This window comes from Electrona antarctica (genome assembly GCF_951216825.1).
Source record: "Electrona antarctica genome assembly, chromosome: 4".
In the NCBI taxonomy this organism is placed as follows: domain Eukaryota; kingdom Metazoa; phylum Chordata; class Actinopteri; order Myctophiformes; family Myctophidae; genus Electrona; species Electrona antarctica.
Window position 1 is genome coordinate 27,157,322 of NC_136809.1, and position 26,253 is coordinate 27,183,574.

The following is a 26,253-nucleotide window of genomic DNA, read 5'->3' on the forward strand; positions in this document are numbered from 1 at the left end:
GGCCGCGGCCATTGTGTGTTTGTGTCCCAGAGTGTTGTTTGCGGTAGCAATATCAGCTAAAAGCAATTAAAAGCTAGTTCACAGCTTTCTCGCGTTTGGCGGAGAAGGAAGAAAGAGTAGGTTCTCGTTTTCCATGTGACTGGCGGCAAAACGGTAGACCAACGCACACACACACACACACACACACACACACACACACACACACACACACACACACACACACACACACACACACACACACACACACACACACACACACACCTGCAATGGTTAGCAGACGAAGAGGTGGAGAAGTGAGATGCAGTCATATGTGGTGGAATGCTGGGAAGCCTGACGGAGCCCAGAGATGTCTAGTTATCTGCTGTGAGGAGGGATCAACTTCTTAACCTCTCCTCCAACCTCCTGCTAAAAACAACATGCGGGCCTTGATCTCTGTGGCACGCTGCAGAAAGACTGCTCTCTGAGTGTGTGAGTGTGTGCTTGAGTGTGATGTGTACAGTATGTATGCGATGTGTGTGTGATGTGCGTGCGTGCGGTGTAAGGTGTGTGTAAACGTGCCTGTGTATTTATTAATATTCTTGTTATGATTATGTGGTGTGTGTGTGTGTGTGTGTGTGTGTGTGTGTCACTGTGTGTTTGTGTAATTACTTTATGGTACACAACTGGTTTGTGTCCAACAGGCCTGTTTCAAATCCCTCTAATCCTTCTCTATATCCTTAACCCATGTATTCAACCCATGCTTTACCAATCCTCAGTCAGAGGTCACCTCAAACAAAACAAGTCAAACACAGACACACACATACCTCCACACGCATGCATACACACACACACACACACACATGAAACACATGCCTACACAAACAAGACACCTATATACACATATGCATTGCAAAAGCATATGCCATATTTCCCCAAGGGTTTATATGGCAACTGACTGAACAGCACAGCTGAAGTTCCACTGTGGGCTGATGGCACGTCATGTGACATCACAATATATGGAACATATATGTCACTGTAGGGGCTGAAACCTTGTACAAATGCTGTCTTCCAATGGATCCAATGCAGTTATTATCTATTCACAACAAGGTTGGAAATGTTCATAAAATCCATTGACAGATATAACCACGTGCGGATGGTCATGGGTTCGAACCATTATGGATACCAGCAACGGCATGCGGTCGCAGCAGGCTCCATATAAAATGGGTTCAGATCTGAGACAGGTCTCCTGCAGGAGGCGCGTCTGAAGCCTGTCCTGGACGGAGTCTCCGGACGTTAAAACGGATACTGGTAACTCAGAACCTTTCAGAAATAGTGAAAATTGCAGATCTACAAGCTACATGGACAAGCATTGTAAAGCTTGCTATGTTCACTACTTTTGTGCAACACAAAAATGGAGTTTCTACCTGACAGCAACATGCGGCAATAAGTATGAAACTCGCTGACAAACATGGTTGCTTGAATAGAAATACATTTCAGCAGCCTGTCAAACACCAATGAGGAAGTAATCACTCCATAAGGAGCTCCATGGGAGTTACGGTATCGATACGTGTCATTGCGTGCCCCGGCAAAGTAGGTTGCTGTATTATACAGAAGTAGGTAATCAAGTAAATAATCAATATATTGCTATAGTATCTATGGTTGCTTGAGATGGTTTGGTAGAATTCACGGCTCAGGAGACACTGGAGTTTATCCGTGCAAAAAGGAACCAAAACAAAGAGTGGAAAACAGTGACCTTCAGCACTTCACACAATGGCTCCGTACCAACAAAAGTGAGGCACACCGCCAGTAACATGCACCTTTCAGTGTTCTGAGCCAACTCTCCCCTATGCTGTTGGAAACTCCCATTGGGACTATACCATTTAGTTCACCGGGGCAGCTCCTGGTTGACAGGAATGCCAATCTATTAACTTAAAATAGTTTTTGTGAATAAATGAAGTTATGGGTATGTAATGAACAAATATCCCAGCATTTGTCCTTGCCCTAGTTTATCCGACCTCTGACAGGCAGCATCAGCTTTCGCCTTGCAGCTACTACAGTATGTCTGAAACACCTTCCCTCAGTTGGGCTGCTCAGACAATGGCAAAGGTATATGGGTGATAATCTAGTCAAGTTTATTTATAGAGCGTATTTCATATGACAGGCCCCATGTGTGGACACAATGTGTGTCAAAAGTAGGCAAAGATCAAACATGACAAAACATTAGATAAACAGCAGTATATATATATGTATATATACACAAAAAAGGGAATCCTGCACATCCAAAAAACCCATGGGAGGTGCAAGTCTAGTTAGCAGGCATATACTTCAAAAAGAGAGATAAACCTTCCAAGGAAGGGACTGCACACTCCAGGGAACAAAGACGGACAACTTACTGCATCATCAACTTATTTATTAGCACAACGCGTTTCGCCGTGAGCTTCGTCAGGTGCTATAGCACCTGACGAAGCTCAGGTGCTAAATATAAATATATATATTGTTTTTTTTTGGTTGCTATATTCAGCTATTCCCCTCCTATATTCAGCTATTAGTGTAGATTTTCGTCTTACACAAACATTAAATTCCCATTGACAATGAATGGAGAATTTACGTCATATGCGGACAAGAAAATCGTCTATTTTTGTTCTACACAAACATTAAATTCCCATTGACAAACAATGAGAATTTACGTCATATGTGGACGAGCAAATCATTATGTGATGATGATGTACGATGATAAGAGTGCTCCTCACTTCACACGAGTGTGATTCTTTTAGAACAAAAAACAACTAACTAAAGGATTGCAAAAATAACTGCTTTTTAAACGCTGACACTGTTGTAGAAGACCTTAGTTCGAGTGGCAGGGAATTCCAATGATGACTGAAGATACTGTACAATAATTTAGAACTTTAGAATTCTATGTTTGAGGAGTGCATTCAGTAAGCAGGTAAACGACATAGGAAGGAGAAGAGCCATTATATACATGTAAAAACAACTTTAAAACATACTCTAAAATGTTGTTGAAACATTTTGATTTTAGTTAATACATCAGCAGCAACATCCTGAATAAGCTGGTGTTGAGATTACACCTGCTTTGTCAGTCCGACAAAAAGTGCATTACAGTAATCAAGCTAGCTGAAAATAAATAAAAGCTTGAACCAGCTTTTCAGAATCTGTCAGACTTTAAAAGGAATGAACTATCTTACAGGTACTTTAGATACAGTATATTCCTAAAGGTATGCTTCTGGATGTTAAGATCAACATTCAAAATCACGCCCATGTTTTTGACAGGGGACATACAATCTCAAAGTAAACAAATCTCAGTGTTGCTGTTATTCTTTGTTTTTAAATCCAATCTATAATATCAATAACGCATTGGATGATTCATTGGTCTGAGCCAGGTAGTTTCCATTATCAGATCTGTATAACGGTGATTCATTGGTCTGAGCCAGGTAGTTTCCATTATCAGATATGTATAACTGTGATTCATTGGTCTGAGCCAGGTAGTTTCCATTATCAGATATGTATAACTGTGATTCATTGGTCTGAGCCAGGTAGTTTCCATTATCAGATATGTATAACTGTGATTCATTGGTCTGAGCCAGGTAGTTTCCATTATCAGATATGTATAACTGTGATTCATTGGTCTGAGCCAGGTAGTTTCCATTATCAGATATGTATAACTGTGATTCATTGGTCTGAGCCAGGTAGTTTCCATTATCAGATATGTATAACTGTGATTCATTGGTCTGAGCCAGGTAGTTTCCATTATCAGATATGTATAACTGTGATTCATTGGTCTGAGCCAGGTAGTTTCCATTATCAGATATGTATAACTGTGATTCATTGGTCTGAGCCAGGTAGTTTCCATTATCAGATATGTATAACTGTGATTCATTGGTCTGAGCCAGGTAGTTTCCATTATCAGATATGTATAACTGTGATTCATTGGTCTGAGCCAGGTAGTTTCCATTATCAGATATGTATAACTGTGCGTCATCAGCATTAATTGGACTGGTATGACATACTATACATACACAAACATCAAACAAATTGTAGTGTGGGGTTAGTACTATGATACTATCCTTGTATTGTTGTATACTGGTATAACCTTCTCTACAATTTTCTACAAACAAAATATTCTCTCTCTCTCTCTCTCTACACAGTGTCTGTCTGTAAACATATTAACTGTCATTTCAGCCTGATCGACTTCTATTATATAATACATATTTAAAAGAGCATACAGAGTGAAAACTCACAGAAGATTTGACACTGATTTGCGAGATTAGCCCCGGACACAGACAAAAAATAAATGAAATTAAAATCTAAATTGACATGATTTGTTTTTATAAAGTTCGTACTCTTAAGATACGATTTATATTTTACTTTTAGTCCCAAACCACTTCATCTTTTGGACCTTTTTATTTTACTTTTAGTCCCAAACCACTTCATCTTTTGGACCTTTTTATTTTACTTTTAGTCCCAAACCACTTCATCTTTTGGACCTTTTTATTTTACTTTTAGTCCCAAACCACTTCATCTTTTGGACCTTTTCTCTCTTGCTCTCTCTCTCTCTCTCTCTCTGAACAACAAAAAAAAGGCAGCAGCATTTTGAGCAGTGCCACAATCCTTTACTATGAGGGCCTTTTAATGGGCTTCCCAGATTGAGCTCTAATTAACTGTTAATCATCCAGGGCTCATAACCAGCGAGCAGACAACAGGGGAGAGAGAGCGTGTGTGTGTGTGTGTGTGTGTGTGTGTGTGTGTGTGTGTGTGTGTGTGTGTATGTGTGTGTGTGTATGTGTGTGTGAGTGTGGGACTATTTGTATGCCCGTGCGTATGCATCTGAGCACTAGTGTGTCAGTTCATGTGTATGCATGGGCCTGCACGCATGTACTTTGGTGGTGTGCGTCTGTTGAGTGTGTGTGCCTATGTGTGTGTGTACATGTATGCATGCCCTATGTGTGCCTGAGTGTGTCTATCTATGTGCATGTTCTCTCCTGCTGTCAGTGTTGCTGGGCCATTAGCAGCACACAGCTAAAGAGAAGCCAAACAGCCCATTAACTCCTCTCTCTCTCTCTCTCTCTCTCTCTCTCTCTCTGCAGTACCCTGGTTGCCAGCTGACACCCTCTAATGCCAGCTATCTGTCACAAACAGAGACCCGTCCGCCCACGCATCCCTCTCTCTTCTCTTCCCTTCTTATCCTCCCTTTAATCCTCCGGTCTCCTTCGTCTGCTACTTCCTCTCTCTGTCTCTCCGTCTGTGTGTCTGTCTGTCTGTCTCTCCGTCTGTGTGTCTGTCTGTCTGTCTCCGTCTGTCGGTCTGTCTTATCTGTGTGAAACTCTATCTCCATAGTGCATTTGGACTCCTCTCAAAATGTGATGTTATGTGGGGGAGACGATGCTATTAGAAACTGAGGGTCATACTGTTTAGACTACAGAAATTAACTCAAATCTCCACATACAGTATACGTGAACACCACTGTGTGTGTGTGTGTGTGTGTGTGTGTGTGTGTGTGTGTGTGTGGGGGGGGGGGGGGGGGGGGGGGGTAACACAGGCTACACAGTCTCTGTGATTGTTTCAATAGACTGAGTGTTGGAGTGCTCGTTACCCACCCTCCAGCTGCCCGGACCATGGATCAATAGCACTGGATTTGCACACAGTAGGACATGAAACAAAAGACTAGAGGTCTATCGATCTCAGCACTGTAACCAGCAGGTGTGGATACGTGCACTTACTCATACATGCAGTGCGTGGGTGTTTAAATGACACTCGATTTATACTTGGTCGCTTACTGCGTATGTCGGCTATATTCGATGCGCGACACTGGCTTTAGCATAAAATAAGGCACACCACCAAGGGAATCAGTGGGCGCAGGACTCAAGTTCGCACCTTTATTTTCTCATTTTTAATACATTTCCTGGAAGCAGCATCCTTATCTTTCCCCATTTCATCCCCTGGCAGTTCTCACACTCATTCCACAATCACAGCAATGCAGCTCAGCTTCATGACGATAGTGATAATGAAGGTGAATCAGGTGTGTGTTCTCTGTTGATTCACATCATCTGACCGAAGGTGAAATACACACATACGGTATGGTTAGCAAGCAGCAGATACTGTTGCAGTACAGTATGTCCTTTATGAGTTGTATAACAACCGCCTTGGTGATAGGCACACAGGCGCACACAGACGCTCTTTGTCATTGTAGCAACAAAGAGAAAATGTGTAACTCTGGACTTAGTAAACTGGACTGTTTACACCAAATCTCATCAAAAATAGACGATCTCTCAGTTTTCTTAACGCATCACATTGCAACGCACTATGAGCTTGTAGATCTGCCATTTTGTTGCTCATGTTGTGGGATGCTGGGGTTCAAGTGGTTAAAATAAATAAGCAATGCCTCGTTTCACTGTTGATTAAATGTAGTGTTCTCACTGGATACTGGATACTGTGTATGTATAAAGTATATTAACACGGTAGAATTCTCACAGTGTATGAAGTGCAGTAGAGCTACGCAATTACAACTGAAGGACAGCCATGGTTACTTTAAGTTTTGGGATCACGTAATATTAATCTAAATTTGCGGTGACATTTTTCTTTCACGCTCTCTGCATCTCCTATCAACACACTATTTTCAGCCTACTAAATCAGATTCAGTGCTTCAGCCCTACTGATATGCCATGCTATGATTAAGGTTTGTCGACGCCAAAAGTGTAAAACTACACATGTGCTCAATGAATATTGTTGTCCCAAGTACAATGAATGCCTGCCAAAAAAAACGCGAGCTCACACACACGCACGCGCACGCAATACCCCCACCCAGCCAGGACTAGACTACACTGACAGCCATAGAGAGAGGGTTGTGGTGTGTGATTAATGGGTGGGGGCCTGGCCATATCAGTGGACTGATTATCAGACCGCCACCATTAGATCAGGTCACAGGCCCTCATCAGCACCCATTACTACTGGACACACTCTGGATTTACTCACAAATACGTCATGCGACTAAGGTATACGTTTGCAGGTGAAGGAAATGAGGGAGAACGGGAATCGTACACCGGGCAGTGGCGACCAAGCGATCTGACTGAAATATGGCTCTACAGCCGTGCTCAAATGAGCATGAACGTACATTCATGCTCATCAACGTTCCTCCAATGAAAGATTTGAGAACAGCCTAATCACAATAGAAATATTACTCCACCACGTGTCAGCCTTGATGTTAAACAGTGGATTTGAAGTGGTTAACCTACAGGAAGACAAACTTCAAAGTCAGCCTAGGGCTTCATTTAACTAAATTGATTGGAGGCAAAAATCGGATTTATATTTCTAGAATCAAAACCAAATCCTTCCTTTCAATTATCCCATTTAGTTTATTTTTTCTTTTAGAAAAGAAGAGATCTTTCCATTCTAGTGAAACAAACAGCTGGGGAGCAGACGACGGACCACAGAGGAGACGATTGCATCCCAAATCAGGAGGTCTCACAAAGTCTCCAGGACTGTTCCTATCATGATATCTCTCCACACACACAAGTTCTAGTTTCCGTGTACATTTCCACATTTGTCCTTTGTGGAGTCTCAGGGCAGTTCTGTGTAATTCCACAAACTTTTTGGAGATAAGGGCTATACAAACAGCCATAACAAAGTACTTCAGCGAGGGAAGCAGACACAACAGTAACTCTAGGTCTATGTGGTGCTGCTTGACCTTCTAAAACACTGCAAGGTAATCTGATCTAGAGGGGTATCTTGACTTCCCGACGGGCGTATGGAAGAGGAGAGAACGTCCGCGATGAAAATATGACAAGTGGTTCTGACAACAAGCCACAGGCGTACACACACACACACACACACACACACACACACACACAGAGGAGTGGAGCGGTGTTGGGGCTGAGAGGGCAGAAAGGAGAGATCTGACACTGGATACTGCATCATCCTGCTACACACACAAACACAAACATACTCACACTTATATGTGTAGACACTCATGTGCCCATGATGACCCCTAGATGCACACACATGCGTTGGGACAAAATATGGACATGACACACACACACACACGCACGCACGCACGCACGCACGCACGCACGCACGCACGCACGCACGCACGTGTACACACCCACGGTGATGTTAGATTGCTTTCGCAGCAGAGCGGTCAGAGTGGCGGGGCATGTCGGAGGAACAGCGGGCTCAGGTAACAGGAAGAGATGTGAGACGAACAGGAAATAACACTGTCTGTTTGCATTAGCATTTCCTGCTAAGCTAGCACAGAGGAAAGGGGGGTTCTGACAGACTTCAGACAGCCCAGGTCTGGATGACATATGAGGAAGACAGAGAGAAGTGTGCGTGCGTGTGTGTGTGTGTGTGTGTGTGTGTGTGTGTGTGTGTGTGTGTGTGTGTGTGTGTGTGTGTGTGTGTGTGTGTATATGTGAGTGCAATACTGCTGAGGAGTCTATATTTCATTCACTGTAACTAGACCGGTGCCCGGGTGTATAGAGCACAGAGTCGGTAACGATGGAAGTTGGAGATCCATGCCCCACCCGGCTATGCAATGCCCATCGGAGTGTCAGAGTACCTGTTTGTGTCTGTGGCCCTTTTATGCCCATATATGCAGATTTCTGTAACTGTCTCTGTGTCCCTTTTTTCCTAATATGGAGTTCTGTGTCATGCCCAAATATGGAGTGTTGTGATGTCAGAACAGGCCAGCTCCATATATGGAGCCTGGGCAGGGGCCCTGTCCAGAGCTCGGGCAGGGGCCTTTTGTGGCGGTTCCGGACAACCGTGGGTCCAACCGACTCTACACCGGGCACTACACTCCCCGCGGGGGTGTGGAACACGTGTGTTGAAGTCAGTGTGGCGAACGGTTCTCGAGTTACGTGCATTACAGACGTACACACGTACAGAGATGTGGTGCATTTATAGATATACTGTAGATGTATGTAAAACAAGTGTATGAAGACTCAATAAGAGTGTGTGTGTGTGTGTGTGTGTGTGTGTGTGTGTGTGTGTGTGTGTGTGTGTGTGTGTGTGTGTGTGTGAGAGCAAGTGTGCGTGTGTGTGTGTGTGTATTTGTGTGTGTGTCTGAGCGAGCGCGCCTGCGCATGTGAAACGTGCCAGTACGTGAAAGTTTGCGATAAGATACTTCGCTCTATGAAAATGGGTGCGTTTACCTTTGCATAGGTACAGATTATGTGTCATATTTATCACACAATTCATAGCTCAGGATTTGACAGTATACAAGTCTGTATATTTGTAGTACGTCTCCTACCAGTCGGTTGATGCGGACAAACTCCTCTGGGCTCTTTGCCCACATTGGGAGCTCCACGTCGGACACCACCGTCCCGTCATCCATCACCCCCAGGTTGTAGTTGTTGGCATTGACGAACATCTCTGGGAGGTAAAAGAACTCTGGAATCAGCTCCTGTATGAGACACAACCCAGGAGGAATACCCCATCGATTACCCATTGAGACCTGAGACCACATTCCACTAAATGTCTTAAAAAAAAACAGTTTTCTGAAAAACGTATGTTTCTAATATCAGTGGTTTTCTTGTCAAGGACCCCAAATATTATATGTATTTGGCCAGCGTGGCAAAGGCAAAGGCAATTTTTTAAAATCCATATTCAAAGATTTGTACACAATTTCACGATTTTTCTAAAATAGCAGATCTACAAGCTCTATGAACTTGTATATCTGTTTTTCAATAGCTAAAGTTAAAATAATTGTTAAAGTGGTTAAACGTTAAGGTGAAACAGATGCGCTCGAGCTCTTAATGGATTAAATGTTTTAGTAGTATATCTTCAACAGGGGCACAAACTTTAGCTGTAGCTACATATTTTGTTGCATTGTACTTTCAAGTATTTCAGTGTACAGTGTGTATGAACAACTCTTTATTCCATCCAGACAGGCTAACACAGGAACAAGGCAATTGCTGCAAAAAAACGTTCCCCCTATTTTTTTCCAACAAAAAAGCTTGCTCTGCTAACTTTTCGCGTGATGTAATTGGAATCTATGACAGTTGCAATTAAACGTCAGAATGACTGGGCTACGATAACACAGTCTTTATGAGAATGAAGCACTGATAAGACTGAAGCCACAGTTTAATAGAATCCACAACCAGCCCTCCAGTAAAAGGCAGAGTTGTTTTGCATTGGAAAGAACAAACTGTCAAAGGCCTAAGAAACAGATGAGAACAGGCAGATAACAGAACGGGGCCCTGAGACGGAGGACAATTTAGAGAAAAAATACTTATGTAAAGTAAATCTATAATTAATTTACAGATAAGGTTCAACGTACGTCTTTGTACATACAGGTATGTGTGCAGATAATCACTGTCATTGTGCATATTTGTACTGTGTGTGTGCACGTGTGTGTTTGTTTGTGTGTTGGGTGTTTGTTTATCAGACAGACACATCAGTGTGCCATTACTCATTGAAATGACACTGCTACTACTGCACATCAACGCTTCATAAGATGTCAAACCCTCCAAGCGTGCCCTGAGCCTTTCTCAAGATACTTCTGGTCTAGCAATATTGTCTAATAGTATTTATTTTTTTGTCATTTCCACAAACAGAGAAACAAAAGAAACTCACACAGTGAGCCAAATTCCTTTCCCAGGCAACTATGGGGATTTGATCCTGCTGTATCCAAACAATGCCTTCCTCGCTGTGGAGGCATGAGGACGGAGGACCTCGTCTATATGACAGGGGACGCGGCCTGCTCGTGTTTAACCATTCTCCATTTTTAACAAAGCGGAACTCCTCTGCGTGGCGAACCCAGTGTAAACACTGGAGATTGAGTTTGAGCAAAACAATATGCTGATAAATCCGTAGCATCCCCCCCCGGGCGCGAACCGCGCTGGTGTAATTGTTTGTGTGTGGGCACGCAGGGACGGCTGGCGAGGCTCCTGAATGTAAGCTATCTCAGTTTCTTGGCGGCCACTTCCTCTTCTGCATAACAAAGACAGTGGAGAGCACAGAAAGTAAATTGTGTTCTTAATTGCGTACATCACGCCTTGTAATACAGGCTGCTTTGCCCGTCAGCTAAACACGTGTCAAACATGAAGCATGACTTCATCCTTGCACCGGCAGTGAGCCGGGCGAAGGACGGAAGGGGGCACTCCAATTGCAGAATACGATATTCATATATCATGTGTATATACATATGTGAGACAAACATAATAACTTGAGGTTTTATAGTACGGGCCCTTGAGGCTGAGCCCTCTAGAAGAGGGTCTGTCTGTGTGTCTGTATGCACAGCTGATCTCACAAACCACTGGACTGATGATCAGTGCCAAATGTCTTGTGCACTGAATAAACATTAGGCATGAAGCAGTAATGAAAAAGTTTGACTCTGAGGATTGTCCCCATGTCAAGGAAAACTATGTAAGATTTAGAAAACGACAAGCCCTATAACCGGATAGCCAATAATACAGGGCATCCAGTTATAGAGCCTATAATCAGTGGAAAATCCTTGCTCAGATTGAGACGTCAACTAATTCTCTTTCATTAGTTGTGTAGTTTTTGTTGTGTAGTTTTCGGCAAGAGCGCTCCTCACTTAACACGGATGTGATTTAAAATGTACTCTAGGTGACAACTTAACTCAGCAACTTAGTAAGTGACTAACTTTGTCTAGTAGTGACACTGGCAGCGGTGGCCGAACGGATGGCAGCGGTGGCCGAACGGATAGCGGCGCGGTCTAGATACCGGAAGGTTCCCAGTTCGAATCAGCCGTCCGACACGTTAAAATTACCACCGCTGAAATGCCCTTGAACAAGGCATCAACCACTACGATGAAATGTGTTCTATGAGCAGGGCCTGGCTGGAAACAAGTTCTTGAGCTTAGCCCAGATACCCTGGGTAAATATAGATTTCATTTCATTTCATTTCACACTACTAACTAACTACACCAACAGATTTTTTTCAACTGTATTTGCTGACTATTTGGAATTCTGTTTGTTTATTTCAGTAAAATAATTATAAAATAAATCTGACATATTTTTTTATGACAAATTGCATTTAAATTCTGTGTTGTCTTTGTTGATCATTTTGATCTTTTGAATATATGGATTTATTTTACATTTTACAGTATTACCTCTGCCCCTTATTAATGCTAAATTATCCCAAAAGTGACTGCAAAAGATTGCTGCTATTTGTTTCAAAAAGCTTTATGCCCTCTATATATAACATATAACGTTGCAATGTGACATAGCTCTGTTTAACACAATGCTGTACCCCCTCCAACTGTACATACCCTTTCTTAAATTGTTTTTTATTATGTTTTGACACATGCTTTGGCAATGTAAACGTCTGTTTTTTCATGCCAATAAAGCTCCTTTGATTTGAATTGACTGTAAAAGTGCTGACTGGAGAGCATGTGGAAGTCAGAGAGCAGCTGGCACACTGACATCAGAGCTGACCAGACCCCAGTAACAAACACATGAAGCTGACATGACCGAATGTAACTAGGATACGGCCGTGAAAACTCCTCCTGATAAAAACCTGTCCACGTATATTTTACAATGTGATCCATGCACCAGGAGTGCAGAACGCCCCAAGCTGTGATCTAGTACAGGGCATTTCAAACTTTCTCATGAGACCCCTAACATTAACTTTCATCAGGCCATAGAAGTCCGTGTCCTCTAAAACAATTCTGTCCAATGGGATAGAGATTCATAATGATGATATTGAAACATTTTTTAGAATAGTCGGTCAATATATATGTTAAGTGAATTGAATTATATTGAAATTAAATAAAGGGCAACAGAAATTCTGGTAATTCGAATTATTTGGAAAAACAGTAACATTGGTATAATTTGTCATTCCCATAAACAATAATTGTGTTACAGTGTAACACAATTATTGTTTACACATTTTGGAAAGTGTTTCAACAGCTCAATTCGCCCGCCCCCCATTTATCTCATATTCAATGATGTGATGCCAGGAGTGGAAGTAGTTTTACCTTGCTGCTACTTGACCACACTACTCGACAAATACAGGGACACTTGCAGTATAATCAAAATAAACGTCCTCCATTCTGAAGTTCATTCATGAAATTACATAAAAAACAACTGATATTGTTGTCTAGATACTGTAGTTTATAAATATATATTCTGCAATGCCCTATTAGAAGTCCTTTGTCTTAGTGGTTTAATGGTTGGTACACAGATGTGGTGTTACAAAATATTGAGAACAACACAGAACCAGTGGTCTTCAAAGTCTTTAAAAAAAAGAGCCCAACAGCAGATTTACGGCAGCGTATACAGTTTTGAGCATCTTGGCAACACACTTGGTGGAGGTGTTCAAATGTGTGCCTCTTTATCAGTTTATCTACCTCTCATCAGTGGGGAAGAAGAGAAGAAAGTCTAATCAAATGAGCAAGCAAACACACTGGGCTTAAAACAACACGCCACTTCCTCACTTCAGAAACCCCTCCAACTCTACAAGAGCTGACCTGAGAGTCGAGGTCAGGCTCTTAACGAGGCCCGAGGCTTTACTGAACTCCTCTGACTGAAATAAATATGGCCAGTCTGAGGTAGTAGTATGAACAACACACATGCATGTGTGCACACACTAACGCATGTAATTAGGCATAAGCCAAGGTGTACATAATGCACACAAGAATGTTCCTATTATGTATGAGTGCACGCACGCACGCACGCACGCACACGCACACGCACACACACACACACACACACACACACACACACACACACACACACACACACACACACACACACACACACACACACACACACACCCCTTCCAAATAACCCAGGACTTTGGGGCCCATACTCTGACACTGTAGCCTGTCCTGCGTGTCCCATTATGTTCAGTGGCCCCTGTGCTCTGGCCTGGTCAGAGGTTGGCCCCTCTGATCCCCAATCCTGTCCTGTCACGGGTCACTGAATGGAGGGGTTCTCTCTGGCCCCTGGGCTCCCCTTGCTACACTTCCACTACTGTTGCTGTCTCTAGCCCCTCTCGCCTCCCTGCCTCCCTCCCGCCCTCCTCCCCCCTCACTCTGATGCCTTAAGGCTGAGGGCTGGGGGTCAGGGGATTGTGGCCCCGCAGGTCATGCTAGCGTCACCAAGGCTAGAGACACAGTGGACCTGGAGGAGGGGGGAGTGGGGGTGGGTGGCTAACCTATTATCACCTCCTTCTATGAAAACACCCAGGCTTTTTTCCCCTCACACAGTGGGATATAAAAACACTGGGGCTTTTTGCTCTCTGATTGTGGCACAGAGGTTTGCTGTCAATGGCCGTACAGCTAAGCTAAATGCTGCACTAAGCATGCTAAATTGATACATCTCTGCAGCTAATTCCCCTTTTGCCTGCAAGATGAATGCGTGCGTCCAGGCGGATAAAAGTGGGATGGAGTTTCATTGAAAATATGCAAAAAATTCGGGTGGAAATGGAGGGCGAGAGAGAAGGGCAGAGCGAGAGAAAGAGAGAGAGAGAGATGTGGTCCAGATTTCTTTCTCCCCTTTTTTGTGTGTTTTGATCTGAAACTGAGCGCTCACAGTTTGATCCACGCTGACAGGTCTAGACAGAGGGAGCAAACGAGGGCTCGTGTTGAGCTTTCGCAATCAAGCAGCGGCCAGCTAGGCGGTAATACAACCCATATGTTTTATCTGTAAGGGTGGGGGGATTAGGAGGGAGGCGGTGGCTGGTAAACGCAATCAAGCATCGACCCCCCCACCACCACCGTTCTCCTCCATTCAGTGACCCAATGCCAGGGTTGTGGGGGCCGAACCTGACATTTGTTACGGAATGGCCCGACTGTAGTCGTAAATGTTTTAAGAGGGCGGGGTCACTTGCTAAGGGCTGCACTGGGGTTTTGGGGGGGAAGGGGGGGCTCGCGATATGAGAATCACCCTGTGGCTTGTTGCGGGGCCCGTTGCACAGAGCCCAGGAGAGGCTTGTTCTGTGGTGGTGCTGGTGACGGGGAGGTTCAAGTCCAGGTTATGACCGGCCGAATGTGAGACGGACGGCTGGAGATGGAGCAAGCCGCCGAGCCCCTAAGGCTTTGATCAGGAAGTCCACAAAGTTTTCACGGCAGAGGGACATTGATTGGTGCTGACTAGACACGGCTCTTGAGAATTTATTTTTCTTCTCCTCTATCTGTCCATCTAACTGTCTGTGACGATGGTGGATAGGGACTAACTCTCCTACATATACTGCGTCTGTTCTGCTACTATACTCTTGTTACAAGTCATTATGAACAGAGTTCATCGGTATGTTCAGTCAAGTGCTGCTGATGTGTCTGGTCCATATGAGTTTGTGACAGTATGTGCGTGGTGTGGTTTCTTCATGGTCTCTGTTTTATGTATGTGTGGGTGCCGTACCTTGACATCCGATGTGTCTCTCTGGCAGTTCCTCCATGCCCTGGACACGGAGGAGAAGGTGCGGTCGGCATGGTCAAACTTGCCTCCTTGGAAGTTGAGGAAGAATGTGGTGAAGGGCTCCTGTCAATGAGATACAGATGCTGTCAGTACCTGCTCTGAGTTCTAACTGAATTTGACAATATCTAATGTGAATAGTATGCCTGCACCAAACTCTACATTGTTTTACTATTGTGATGGTCTATATGTAATGTTCTTGATAATTTGAGGTATATCTGGGTTCCCGCTGAGCTTTATAGCCTCAGAAAATTCCTGCAAAACAAATATTTCACTGTATTTATGAATTTACAGTTTGGACCAAACTACAGAATTCCAAAGTTGTATACAGTGATATCTCCAGGTCAAAAGGTGTCACAACATCATTATATGGTATGAACAATGTACTCTTCCAATGTTTTTTTTATCCTATTGAGTTTTAGATTTATGTAGAAATGATGTGGTTAACATAAGCACAAGACAATTTCAATACAATTCTATAGTACTTCGAAAAACAACAATATTAATTATTAATTAGAATTAATATTGTTACACATTTACATTCATCTACATGCTAATGCATGTTATGATGTTAGCCAAGTTAAGCCAACATAAACTTATTTTAACGAATAGTACTTAGGAGTATACATTTACAAATTCAACTGAAACTAACCCAAATTAAATTCAAAATTAACTGGTGTACTAGCCACTCCTAGTGGCTCATATGGTTACTGATGCATTTCTAATCATGTTTAATCTTGTTTGGGCAGATCAATAGCTGTCGCTCTGAAACAATAGCCCCCAATGACATGGACACAATTAGCCGGGCAACAACTATAGTCTGCTAACCCTAATACTGTAGTGGAGACAGCCAATTAAGGCTGGGTTAAGATGCCATGAGCTCATTTGTAAAGAACTGTCTGAGGTTTAACCAGATTTAATCTTATAACAGCTTATACAACAGAATATTAAGTACACTGTGAAACAGTGTCTGCCAACTACTGACTCAGGACCGCAAAGCAGTTCTGACAGGGTTGTAGTCGACAATATGAACAACTTTTATTGAGAAACGTTATGTTGGGTTACTTAACATTCTGATTCCTGACTTTGTGATAAAGGCAAAAAGTGTGAGAGCAGTTCACAACATTACAGTAGTCCTTAAAGGCTACCCCTAATGAATTTCTTACTTAATATATCAACATATCATTGCTGTTCATTGTTTAGTCTTGCAATGCCATTGGTCATGATATTTGCATATAAATACCCCCCAAAGAGGCAGAAATTCACACAACTTCAAAATCTCTGGACAATTTTTCATGAAAATTAACCTATGACCTTTGACCCTGATAAAAGTAATTAAAATGCCTATAATATATATTTTTTTGTGATAATTAGAATGTCTAGAACATGTTTTATTTATTATTGTGAAAGATATCCCCCAAATGTAAATTATTAATTTATTATTATTATTTTAATAATTATTATAAATGCATAAAACTCTTTTTTTACACATCATTTCCTCTGATAAGTCCTAGTACTACAAAGTAGTAGTAAGGTTGAAAGTATAAATTAATCCGGGTGTAAGCTACTTTTTGCTTTACTCTGATTTGGCTTTCTATGTGACACTTCGACTTAAGGGTCCATTGGTAAAGTGGCATTAGCGTAAGCTTGGTAATGATGTGCTGGGATCAATAGTGTGGCTCCACAGGGATAAAGTCAGACAGTGAGATAAAGAGACAACAGCTAGGAGAAGTGTGTTGGAGAGGACAGCAGGGTTAGTAGTCCCTCTCCCGTCTGGGTGTGCTGAGGGAAGACAGATTGTGTCAAATATAATAGCCCTCCAAATATACAGTACAGCCATTTGTATATCGAGGTGCCCAGATGTCCCTAGTGCCCACCTATCCTGTATCGCAATTAGTGAGTACTGAAAATTGTTCTCATTTCTCCCAAACAATCCCCTTTGAGAACAGCGCTATACGAAGCATGCAGTAAAAATAGGGATTTCTACAATGGTTAGATCTGTATTACAGATAGGATCCGACAGGAAGCACGCACATCTCCAGAAATTCTACAGGTGCTGGTCAAAAATATACGTACAATGCATTGTAGCTCCCAGGAAAATTCTTTATTTGTTCTTTACAACGTTTCGACCACTGTGGGTCTTCGTCAGGAACAAATAAAGAATTTTCCTGAAAGCTACAATTCAGTGTGCGGACATCCCTTCCTTTTTCATAAATCTGTATTACAACCAGATAGCTACTTCTGTGTGCTTCAATCATTACAGGGCCACAAGTCAGACAAATCACCAATAAATAACACTAGTCAGGAACAATGTGGGCTGCATTCGTTTGCATGTAAATAAGGCCTATCAGATCAACTTCATATAAATCAAAGGGACAATACTGAGCCATGGAGCTCATTTTAGACATCCATTAACTACCGTATGACACTCCGAAAGGCAGATGATGAATAAATAAAGCAATGGGATGTCTATCTAGCTCTATCTTAATGAAAGATCATAAATGTGTACACTTACTTTCTTTCTATTCTATTAAGATTTAAATAAAAATGTAAATGCTACTGAGGCCATTGCATATAAATGCTATGTTTATATGTATGTATTAAGATGAGATGATACATTTTACACAAGTAATTTACAAACAAATTACATTCCAAACAATCAAGAAAACAGCCATCTGGTTAGCCACCATCAGTACCGTAAAAGTAGACTTATTCTGTAGACCAGTATTTCTCAAACGATGGGCTGTGAACCCATTTGGTGACAAGACTTAAGTTAGGTGAACACAACTGTGTTGTCTCGTATCCAGGTCCGACTTGATGGAGGATCGCAAAACTGTCTGAGTGAGAAGTTAACCCCTGCTGTACATGATGTAACGACTTACGATGCGCAGGAGCCACATCTGGGTGAAGCTGGAAGTGGAATAGTGGGTGCCGTAGTGGAATTTGGGAACCTGTTCATCCTCCCAGGATTCAAAGCGGTCGTTGAAGAACGCAGCTCTCTTGGGGTTCAGAGCACCGATGGGCTGTCAAAAAAGAACATGAGAAATCACATCATGTCATCTTGGTTAGTAATGTACAAATAATGTACAATGTAGGATTTGATCATACTGCTCAAGGAATTTAGAGCCGTTTCTTTCTGTTGTCAAGATTCCAACATGGCGGGTTACACAACAGCTCTCATTAAACAAATTGTTCTACATCCACACAGTAAACATGGAACAACAATCAAGTGAAAAACAGACAAACAAGTAAGACCAGCTGTGTCACAGCTACTGTATGAACACCAACACCTGCAGCACAGAACCGGCAAACACCACTGGAGAGGCAAAAATGATTCCAGTAACCTTTGTGCAATCTCAAATGAATATTAGATGATGTTTCTTCAGACGGAGATCAATCCATTCCCACAGAGTGCTTTTTACAGCCTGTGAGAAACAGCCCCTGCAGCTGTACTCTGTCAGAGAGAACTAATGTGTTACGATGAAAGAGGGCCCATAAGGAACATCAATAGGCAGGCCGGGGGTTCCTCCTCTATTACTGTTTTTATTAATCTGTAGCTAATGCACTCTTCAGCGGCCTTGCTGTTGCACTGGAGAAAAATGGTGAAGTTGCATTAATTTTCCATTCCTCTCTCCCCCCAGCAAAAGAAAAGCCAATAACCCTGTGGCGTTCGGCTATTATTTAAATACTCATTTATAGAAATCACTTTCAGTCTGGGTCAATTTTTATTAGTCTAGCTGTGCCTCAATCTCTCAAACGCTGCCTTCTCCATCTCTCACACACACACACACACACACACACACACACACACACACACACACACACACACACACACACACACACACACACACACACACACACACACACACACACACACACACACACACACACACACACACACACACACACACACACACACACACACACACACACACACACACACACAGCAAGAGCAGATCAATGGTAATGGAATGATGGTCTTTTGAGGATGAGGCTCTAGAATGGGGGTGGATCGATTGGATCTCTCTCATATCATAGGGAGCCTGTCACACAGACTCATCCTGGGCCATGGCTTAGATATTGATCTCTGCTGCTGCTACTGTGCAGGAGTAATAGCGTGCGTGTGCGAGAGAGAGAGAGAGAGAGAGAGAGAGAGAGAGAGAGAGAGAGAGAGAGAGAGAGAGAGAGAGAGAGAGAGAGAGAGAGAGAGAGAGAGCTTGCATTAGTGTTTTACAACAGTAGAACAGATTGATGTAAGAGACAAACATGGTTTTCCTGTGTGGTATATATACAGTACATACTTTTATATTGTTAATATTTAAGTATCACTGTGCTTGTATGCAGGGGAGCTGCATAACATTCTGTCCAGATCGTATCGCATTGAACCCCTAACATTAATTGAACAATAACTAATACATCTATGAACCATGACATTTTTAGGGGCCCTGCAATATCCCCAACATTTCATTCCTCTTGAGAACTAGTGCTAGTGTGTGTGTGGGGGTGTGTGTGTGTGTGTGTGCGGCGGGGTGGTCATCACAATTGTTACGTGGCAAAGACGTGCAGTGCCTGCTGTGGCCAGATGGCGCAGCACAGAGCTGACAGTGACACAGTGAGGGTCTCCACTGGGCCACTAAGGGTGGGTGAGTACACACACTGAATTATACATCACTCCCATTGCTCTGATTTATAGCCCTAATAACAGTCAGCTCATTAAAAAAAGAAAAGGGAGAGGAGGCATATAAAATAAAAAAGACTGAGAGGGCCACGATGAGAGAGGGGAGGGGAGGGGAGCGTGGGGGGCGGTGAGGAAGTGTGCAGTATTTGTGTGTGTGTGTGTGTGTGTGTCTGTGTGAGTCCTACATTGTTTACTGCAGTAAATTACTAGCGAGGACCGGCGCTCTCAGCTAGCAGTAGCTGCAACAGAGCGATGGTGACAGCAGCGTACATCAGACCGCCATCCCTGCCGCTACGCTGATGGAACGCCTTGCTGCACAACCTACCCACCGCAGATTGGCCTAATATGTCGTAGCGAGCGTCTAGCACTCTGATGAGCGCGCTCAGATGAATGAGCCAATTGCATAGTTGTAATTAGACCGGAAAGCAAACCGCGGAACGGGACTCTGTCACATTTGCAAGAGCAAGCAGACATGTTAAAGAGGTTTTTCTTTTTTTATCTCGTATTGCTTTTAATCGGTTATTAATCAGGACTTGGGAAGATTGGGTCGTGCATTACGAGGGCTGTTGTTGTGAAGCTAATGCGCAGTGCAATTAGCAAGAAATGCTCAGCAGTAACTACAGCTAAAGTGCAGGTAATAGGCTTGCTGTTTTAAAAGAGCCGTTGAATGCTACTCTGTTCTTCACACTTACAGTACGGGTCCATTTATATTTTATGAGAGTTAACTCATTGACTGCTAGTATTAATTAATAAATAAATTATTCTGCCAATGGCACGGTCTTTTCAGTGCATACCATGAGTTAACCTATCTGCACAGGATCTGGTTGAGCCATCAGACCCTACCACATTTACAGTAATCTCTAGACAGAACAGGAGATTCTATCAGCAGTGCACCACTGCCATATAAACATGTAGTGTTGTTGTTAGTAAGAATAAACAGAGAAGCATACAGGAGGAAGTGGACTAAGACAGGGGAGGAGCCAAACCAAGTTCCTCTTTCTAGACAAGGAAGCTTACAGAAGGAAGAGACACCGCTGACATCATGGTACGCGCCATGACACTTTCATGGGAGGAAAATCTCGCACCAGAGGTTCAATGAATACATGGCAGTGAATGGACTCAATGGAGCCGGCTGGATCAGCTCGTGAACAACCATTAGTTCAGAACAATTGAGAATTATATGACAATTGTCATATAATCGGTTCAGGAATATGAAAGAAGACATATCATTGTTTTCTAATCACTTGCTGTTCGATGTGCACAGTACATCATTTTATTGAGCATCTAAACAGCGGTAGGTATATTTCTGTCTCAGAGGTATCGCAAGATTTGGCTGCCAGACAGGAAACGGTGGAAAGTCTTTTGATACATTCAGAAAGGTACTTTATGCTCTTTAGATAAAATCACACAGTGTACACATCAAAAAGCAACACAGGACAGCAGCAACAATGTGTTATATGTCTTCTGTTATTTTCCAGAAGCAATTACTTTACAAAAGGTCTCAGTCATTCAGAATTTATCAGAAATAGTGTTTGTTCATGAGCTGGTCACTGGGCTCTCACACTGACTCTGATGCATTCCACCAAACTTCCAGGTGTAGTTTGGCTCCCATGGTGCGACGAATCTGCCGTCTGGAATTGCATGACGTTGGTGATCTTACCTCCTTTCCATATACATTGTTTCTAGACAAAAAGGACGTGGTTCCCCCAGAGGCAAAAACAAAGCCAATATATATGTCCCCCTTTTTTTCTTTTCTATTTTTTAACCAAATGGGTTCCCAGATTGCATTTATTTTACAGTGACTCTGAAACAGTCCCAATATTGTGGAAATATGCTGACATTACTACCTTGAAGTTATTAGCTAGCGTTATGTTATGTTGCCAAAACCTTCACGCTTCTCTGCAATAACCTCCTGAATCAATACTGTATGTCAACTTGTATGTCACAGGAACCAACTCAATTCCCTGAAAGAAAGAATCACCGTCTGCCTGTGAGATAGACTGCACTTTGAAAATGTGAGTTCCCAGAGAACAAACCATAAGCCACAATCTAACATTAAAGATTGTTACATGGATGATATCCGGCAGCTACTTCAATTTCAGAACGGGTCACCAGTGATGAAGTCCAATAACTTACCGAGCCTCAGCTTCACAATGGAACTCTGAACCATAAATCAACACAGCCTTTTGAGAAGTGTTTACGTATAATGTCCCTATTTAAACAGCGAAAATGGCATGGAGGGCCTTGGGGGGAATAAACATATGGGACGCGTATGGTGAAATCAATACGCCATTAGCCCATCCGGCTGAAAATAGCAGGGTCTCATTCATTGCACATATTCCATATAGGTAGTGAGATCATTTAATAAGCCATTTCAGTTACTTGCAAATACATTGCACTTATGTTCAATTGTTTATCTGGCAAAGCAGCCTGATTGAAAAGTACTGTGAACCACAGCATGCTATACTGTAGCTCAGCACCCTGTGAACCCAGGCATGCTGAATGGTTCATTCCCATCCACAAATGTACAGCTATTCCGAGAATTCCAATGTGGACTTGGAACGAGGAAAGGTGCAAGAGGGAAGAAGGGTAGGATGAGTGGAGGAAAATCCATCCGAGCGGTCACTACTTCAGTATGACAAGGAAGCCCGTGAGCGGCAGTCTGCTCTCGCCCCGGCTTATCGTGACTACAATGTTATCTGGGGAGGGGGGTTGGGGTGGGGGGGTCAGTGTTTGATGTCAGGTTGGGGTTAGGGTTTATGATAAGAGAGTCCCCCGGGGTCAAAGCAACTCTGGCAGAAAGGGAGCATAAATCCTGTGTGCCCCCCCCCTTGTACGGAGGTGGGGGTTGGGAACGATGACAGTGTGTGTCATGCGGGCGCTCGCAGCAATTCGCCTCCTCAGTGTCACCAAAGGCCTCTCTCACATGACCCATTTCTACCAGAGATGACCAAAGACGAACGGTGAGAGCCAGGTGGACGGAAGGATGGATGGCCGGGGGGATGGGTGGTGGTGGGAGCCTGGGAGGGACAGAGGTGAGCGACACTGCAGACCAAAGCTAGAGAAACACTGCCACCTGAACAAGAGGAACAAACCGAACTCAAATGCCGTGGAGGAGGGGTGTGTTGGGGGCGGGGGGGGGGGGGGGGGGGGGGGGATATTTGACGCCGCTGCTGCACTACACGCCACTGCACAACACGCCACAGCTCAGCACGCCACCGCCTTGCCCTTTTCCTAGAAGCTGCAAGTCTCCTTACGGTCCAACGGTTGTGTAGCTGATATCACAGCCTTGTCAACAGCATGAATAAAACAGATGTAATAAAGATTGACCCACCCCCTCATCTTTTTCCTCCCTCCCTCCACCTCTCACTCTTCAAGGAGAATGAGGTTTCGCTTGTTCCTCTACGTCTACGCTCTCTCCCTTTTTGCTCTCTGATTGTTTCCCTCTCCATCTCTCCCCCTCTCTCTGTTTGGGTTCCTCCCTGGGGCGAGAAGGCTTGACTGAGCACAGAGGCAGAGATGTCCAAACTCCAAAGCAGAGCAGTGAAGCCGAGGAGGTGTCTCTCTCTCTCTGTGTGTGTGTGTGTGTGTGTGTGTGTGTGTGTGTGTGTGTGTGTGTGTGTGTGTGTGTGTGTGTGTGTGTGTGTGCACGTGTGTGCGGCACATGTTTTGGGTGTGCACTGTGCGCGTGAATGAATGTGCCAGCATTATGTATGTGTACCGGATGTGATTCTGTGTGCACGACGACTGCACGCATGTGTAATTTAGTGCATTTGTATCTTTGTGAGTGTCTGTACATATGTGCCTGTAAAGCGGTGTGCGTGTGTGACGGTGTGTGTGACGGTGTGTGTGTGTGTGTGTGTGTGTGTGTGTGTGTGTGTGTGTGTGTGTGAAATGAAAATGAAATGAAATGAAATGAAATGAAATGAAATCTATATTTACCCAGGGTATCTGGGCTAAGCTCAAGAACTTGTTTCCAGCCAGGGCCTGCTCATAGAACACATTTCATCGTAGTGGTTCAATGCCTTGTTCAAGGGCACTTCAGCGGTGGTAATTTTAACGTGTCGGACGGCTGATTCGAACTAGGAACCTTCCGGTATCAAGACCGCGCCGCTATCCGTTCGGCCACCGCTGCCTGTGTGTGAGTGACTGTGACTGTGTGCGCGTGCGTGCGTGTCAGGGAGGACATCTACGGCTGTCATATTTCAGCCTACTGGGCAACATGAAACCAAATAAACACAGAAATTACACAGCTGTACACAGTGAGGGGCGATACACTGGCAGACTGAACAGGACGGCTGGTGAGAGAGAGACAGAGAAATGGAGAGAGAGGGGGGGCTGGGGATGACCCCGTGGGAGCTGGGGGTTGTGATGTTTGGGGTGTTTGAATGTGATATGTGACAAGGTGAGTTGTGAGAAACGTTTGTGTGTGTGTGTGTGTGTGTGTGTGTGTGTGTGTGTGTGTGTGTGTGTGTGCGTGCATAATGTGTGCGCACATGTGAAATATACAGTATGTGTTTGTGTGTGTGTGTGTGTGTGTGTGTGTGTGTGTGTGTGTGTGTGTGTGTGCGTGCGTGCGTGCGTGCGTGCGTGCGTGCGTGCGTGCGTGTGTGCATAATGTGTACGCACATGTGAAATATACAGTATGTGTTTGTGTGTGTGTGTGTGTGTGTGTGTGTGTGTGTGGGAGACTGAGAGAAAGGGGGTCAGAGCTGAGAACACAACCTGGTAACTAAAGTACATATGTTTGATTTGCTGGGCAGTGTAGTCTTAGTACTGGTGTGATAAATACCGAACAATGTTACGTTCTTAGCTTACGCATGTTCCATGATAACTACTTTTTAATTTTATGTATGTGATGTATTTCCATGCTTTTTGTTCTTGCTTAATGTGAATCGCTCTGGATTAAGAGCGTCTGCTAAATGCCTAAATTGTAAATTGTAATGTGTGCAAGTGTGTTTTTTTATCTGTCTTCGGGAATTTGGAAGTGTGTGCGTGGCAACATAAGCCCACATAACCCACTTCTGGTAAATAAAATGATACTGCTTAGCTAGTGTTGATGTTGGTGTGTGTGTGTGTGTGTGTGTGTGTGTGTGTGTGTGTGTGTGTGTGTGTGTGTGACTGTGTGTGTGTGTGTGTGTGTGTGTGTGTGTGTGCGTGCGTGCGTGCGTGCGTGCGCGCTCTGTATATAGACTCCCATGTGTACGTATGTCAATAACAATTTGTCCAACTCCAGCATGTACCATTCTGTGTCTCCAGATAATAAAGAGCTCTGCCTTCCATCTCTGGCCCAGTCTGAATGAGTGTGGATGTGGAGTGGTAATGCATCTCCCCTGTCCATTAGCTCACATGCCTTTGTTTCTCCGGCTGATTTATTCGGCCATTTTGGTTCCAACAGAAAGACAGTCGCTCCATCATCTCACTCTAAAACTAATCCTATGTCCTCCCACCGCTGGACACCACAGCACAGCGGACGGTCAGTCTGATCCACTGAAACTGGCTGGGGTCAGAGTGGTGTGTGCGTGCGTGCGTGCGTGCGTGCGTGCGTGCGTGCGTGCGTGCGTGCGTGCGTGCGTGTGTGCGTGCGTGCGTGCGTACACTATAGTATACATGTTTAAGCATGCTTGGAAGAGAAATAATGAATGAATTGAGTGAATGCCTGTATTTGTGGAGGAGGCACTTCTCTGCATGAACCATTGGATGTGGTACATGCTGTAGTATCTTAAGACTAAATCCCCTGATGCCTGGACTTTCCAAGGAACCTCCCTTCACTTCCTGGGGAGTGGGCCAAGGTCAAAGGTCGATCAGTGAATTATGAAATTATGAATTCCACACAGAATGACATTCAAAATAGAACATGCAGACAGAATGTGGAGAAAAAGCTGGCTTGACAGAAACAAAAGGAATATTTGTTTTGTTGATCTCAATTTAAAGGGGCATGGAACCCTAGGGCAATTTTGTAGGTGATTTCCTATGGAAAGCTAGTAAGCAATGCATAAAAGCTGCAACTAATAAAACTGCCAATGTGCATGCATCGACAATACTTGCACACAGTGAGTGTAACACATACGGAGGCCAGCCCTGGATGCTGCAGTATGAACATGACCTAAAATAAAGTGAATTAAGTGAAAATAAAGTGAACGAAGCTAAATCAGTTTTAATCCAAAAGAACGTCACATAACTAAAGCCCCAACAGAGGAGTCT

The 26,253-nt window shown here is 43.6% G+C and overlaps 1 protein-coding gene across 9 annotated transcripts in view; it reads right to left on the minus strand.

Moving 5' to 3' along the window:
- The window catches only part of lrba (LPS-responsive vesicle trafficking, beach and anchor containing), a 312,184-nt gene that overhangs the window by 57,722 nt on the left and 228,209 nt on the right, over positions 1 to 26,253 (minus strand). For all 9 annotated transcript variants that reach the window (XM_079499894.1, XM_079499893.1, XM_079499897.1 and 6 more), the window contains exons 44-46: positions 18,254 to 18,394; positions 15,318 to 15,437; positions 9,242 to 9,394 (exon numbers count right to left, since the gene is read on the minus strand). In XM_079499894.1, coding sequence (XP_079356020.1) covers positions 9,242 to 9,394; positions 15,318 to 15,437; positions 18,254 to 18,394 — 414 coding nt within the window. The remainder of the gene's footprint in view (positions 1 to 9,241; positions 9,395 to 15,317; positions 15,438 to 18,253; positions 18,395 to 26,253) is intronic.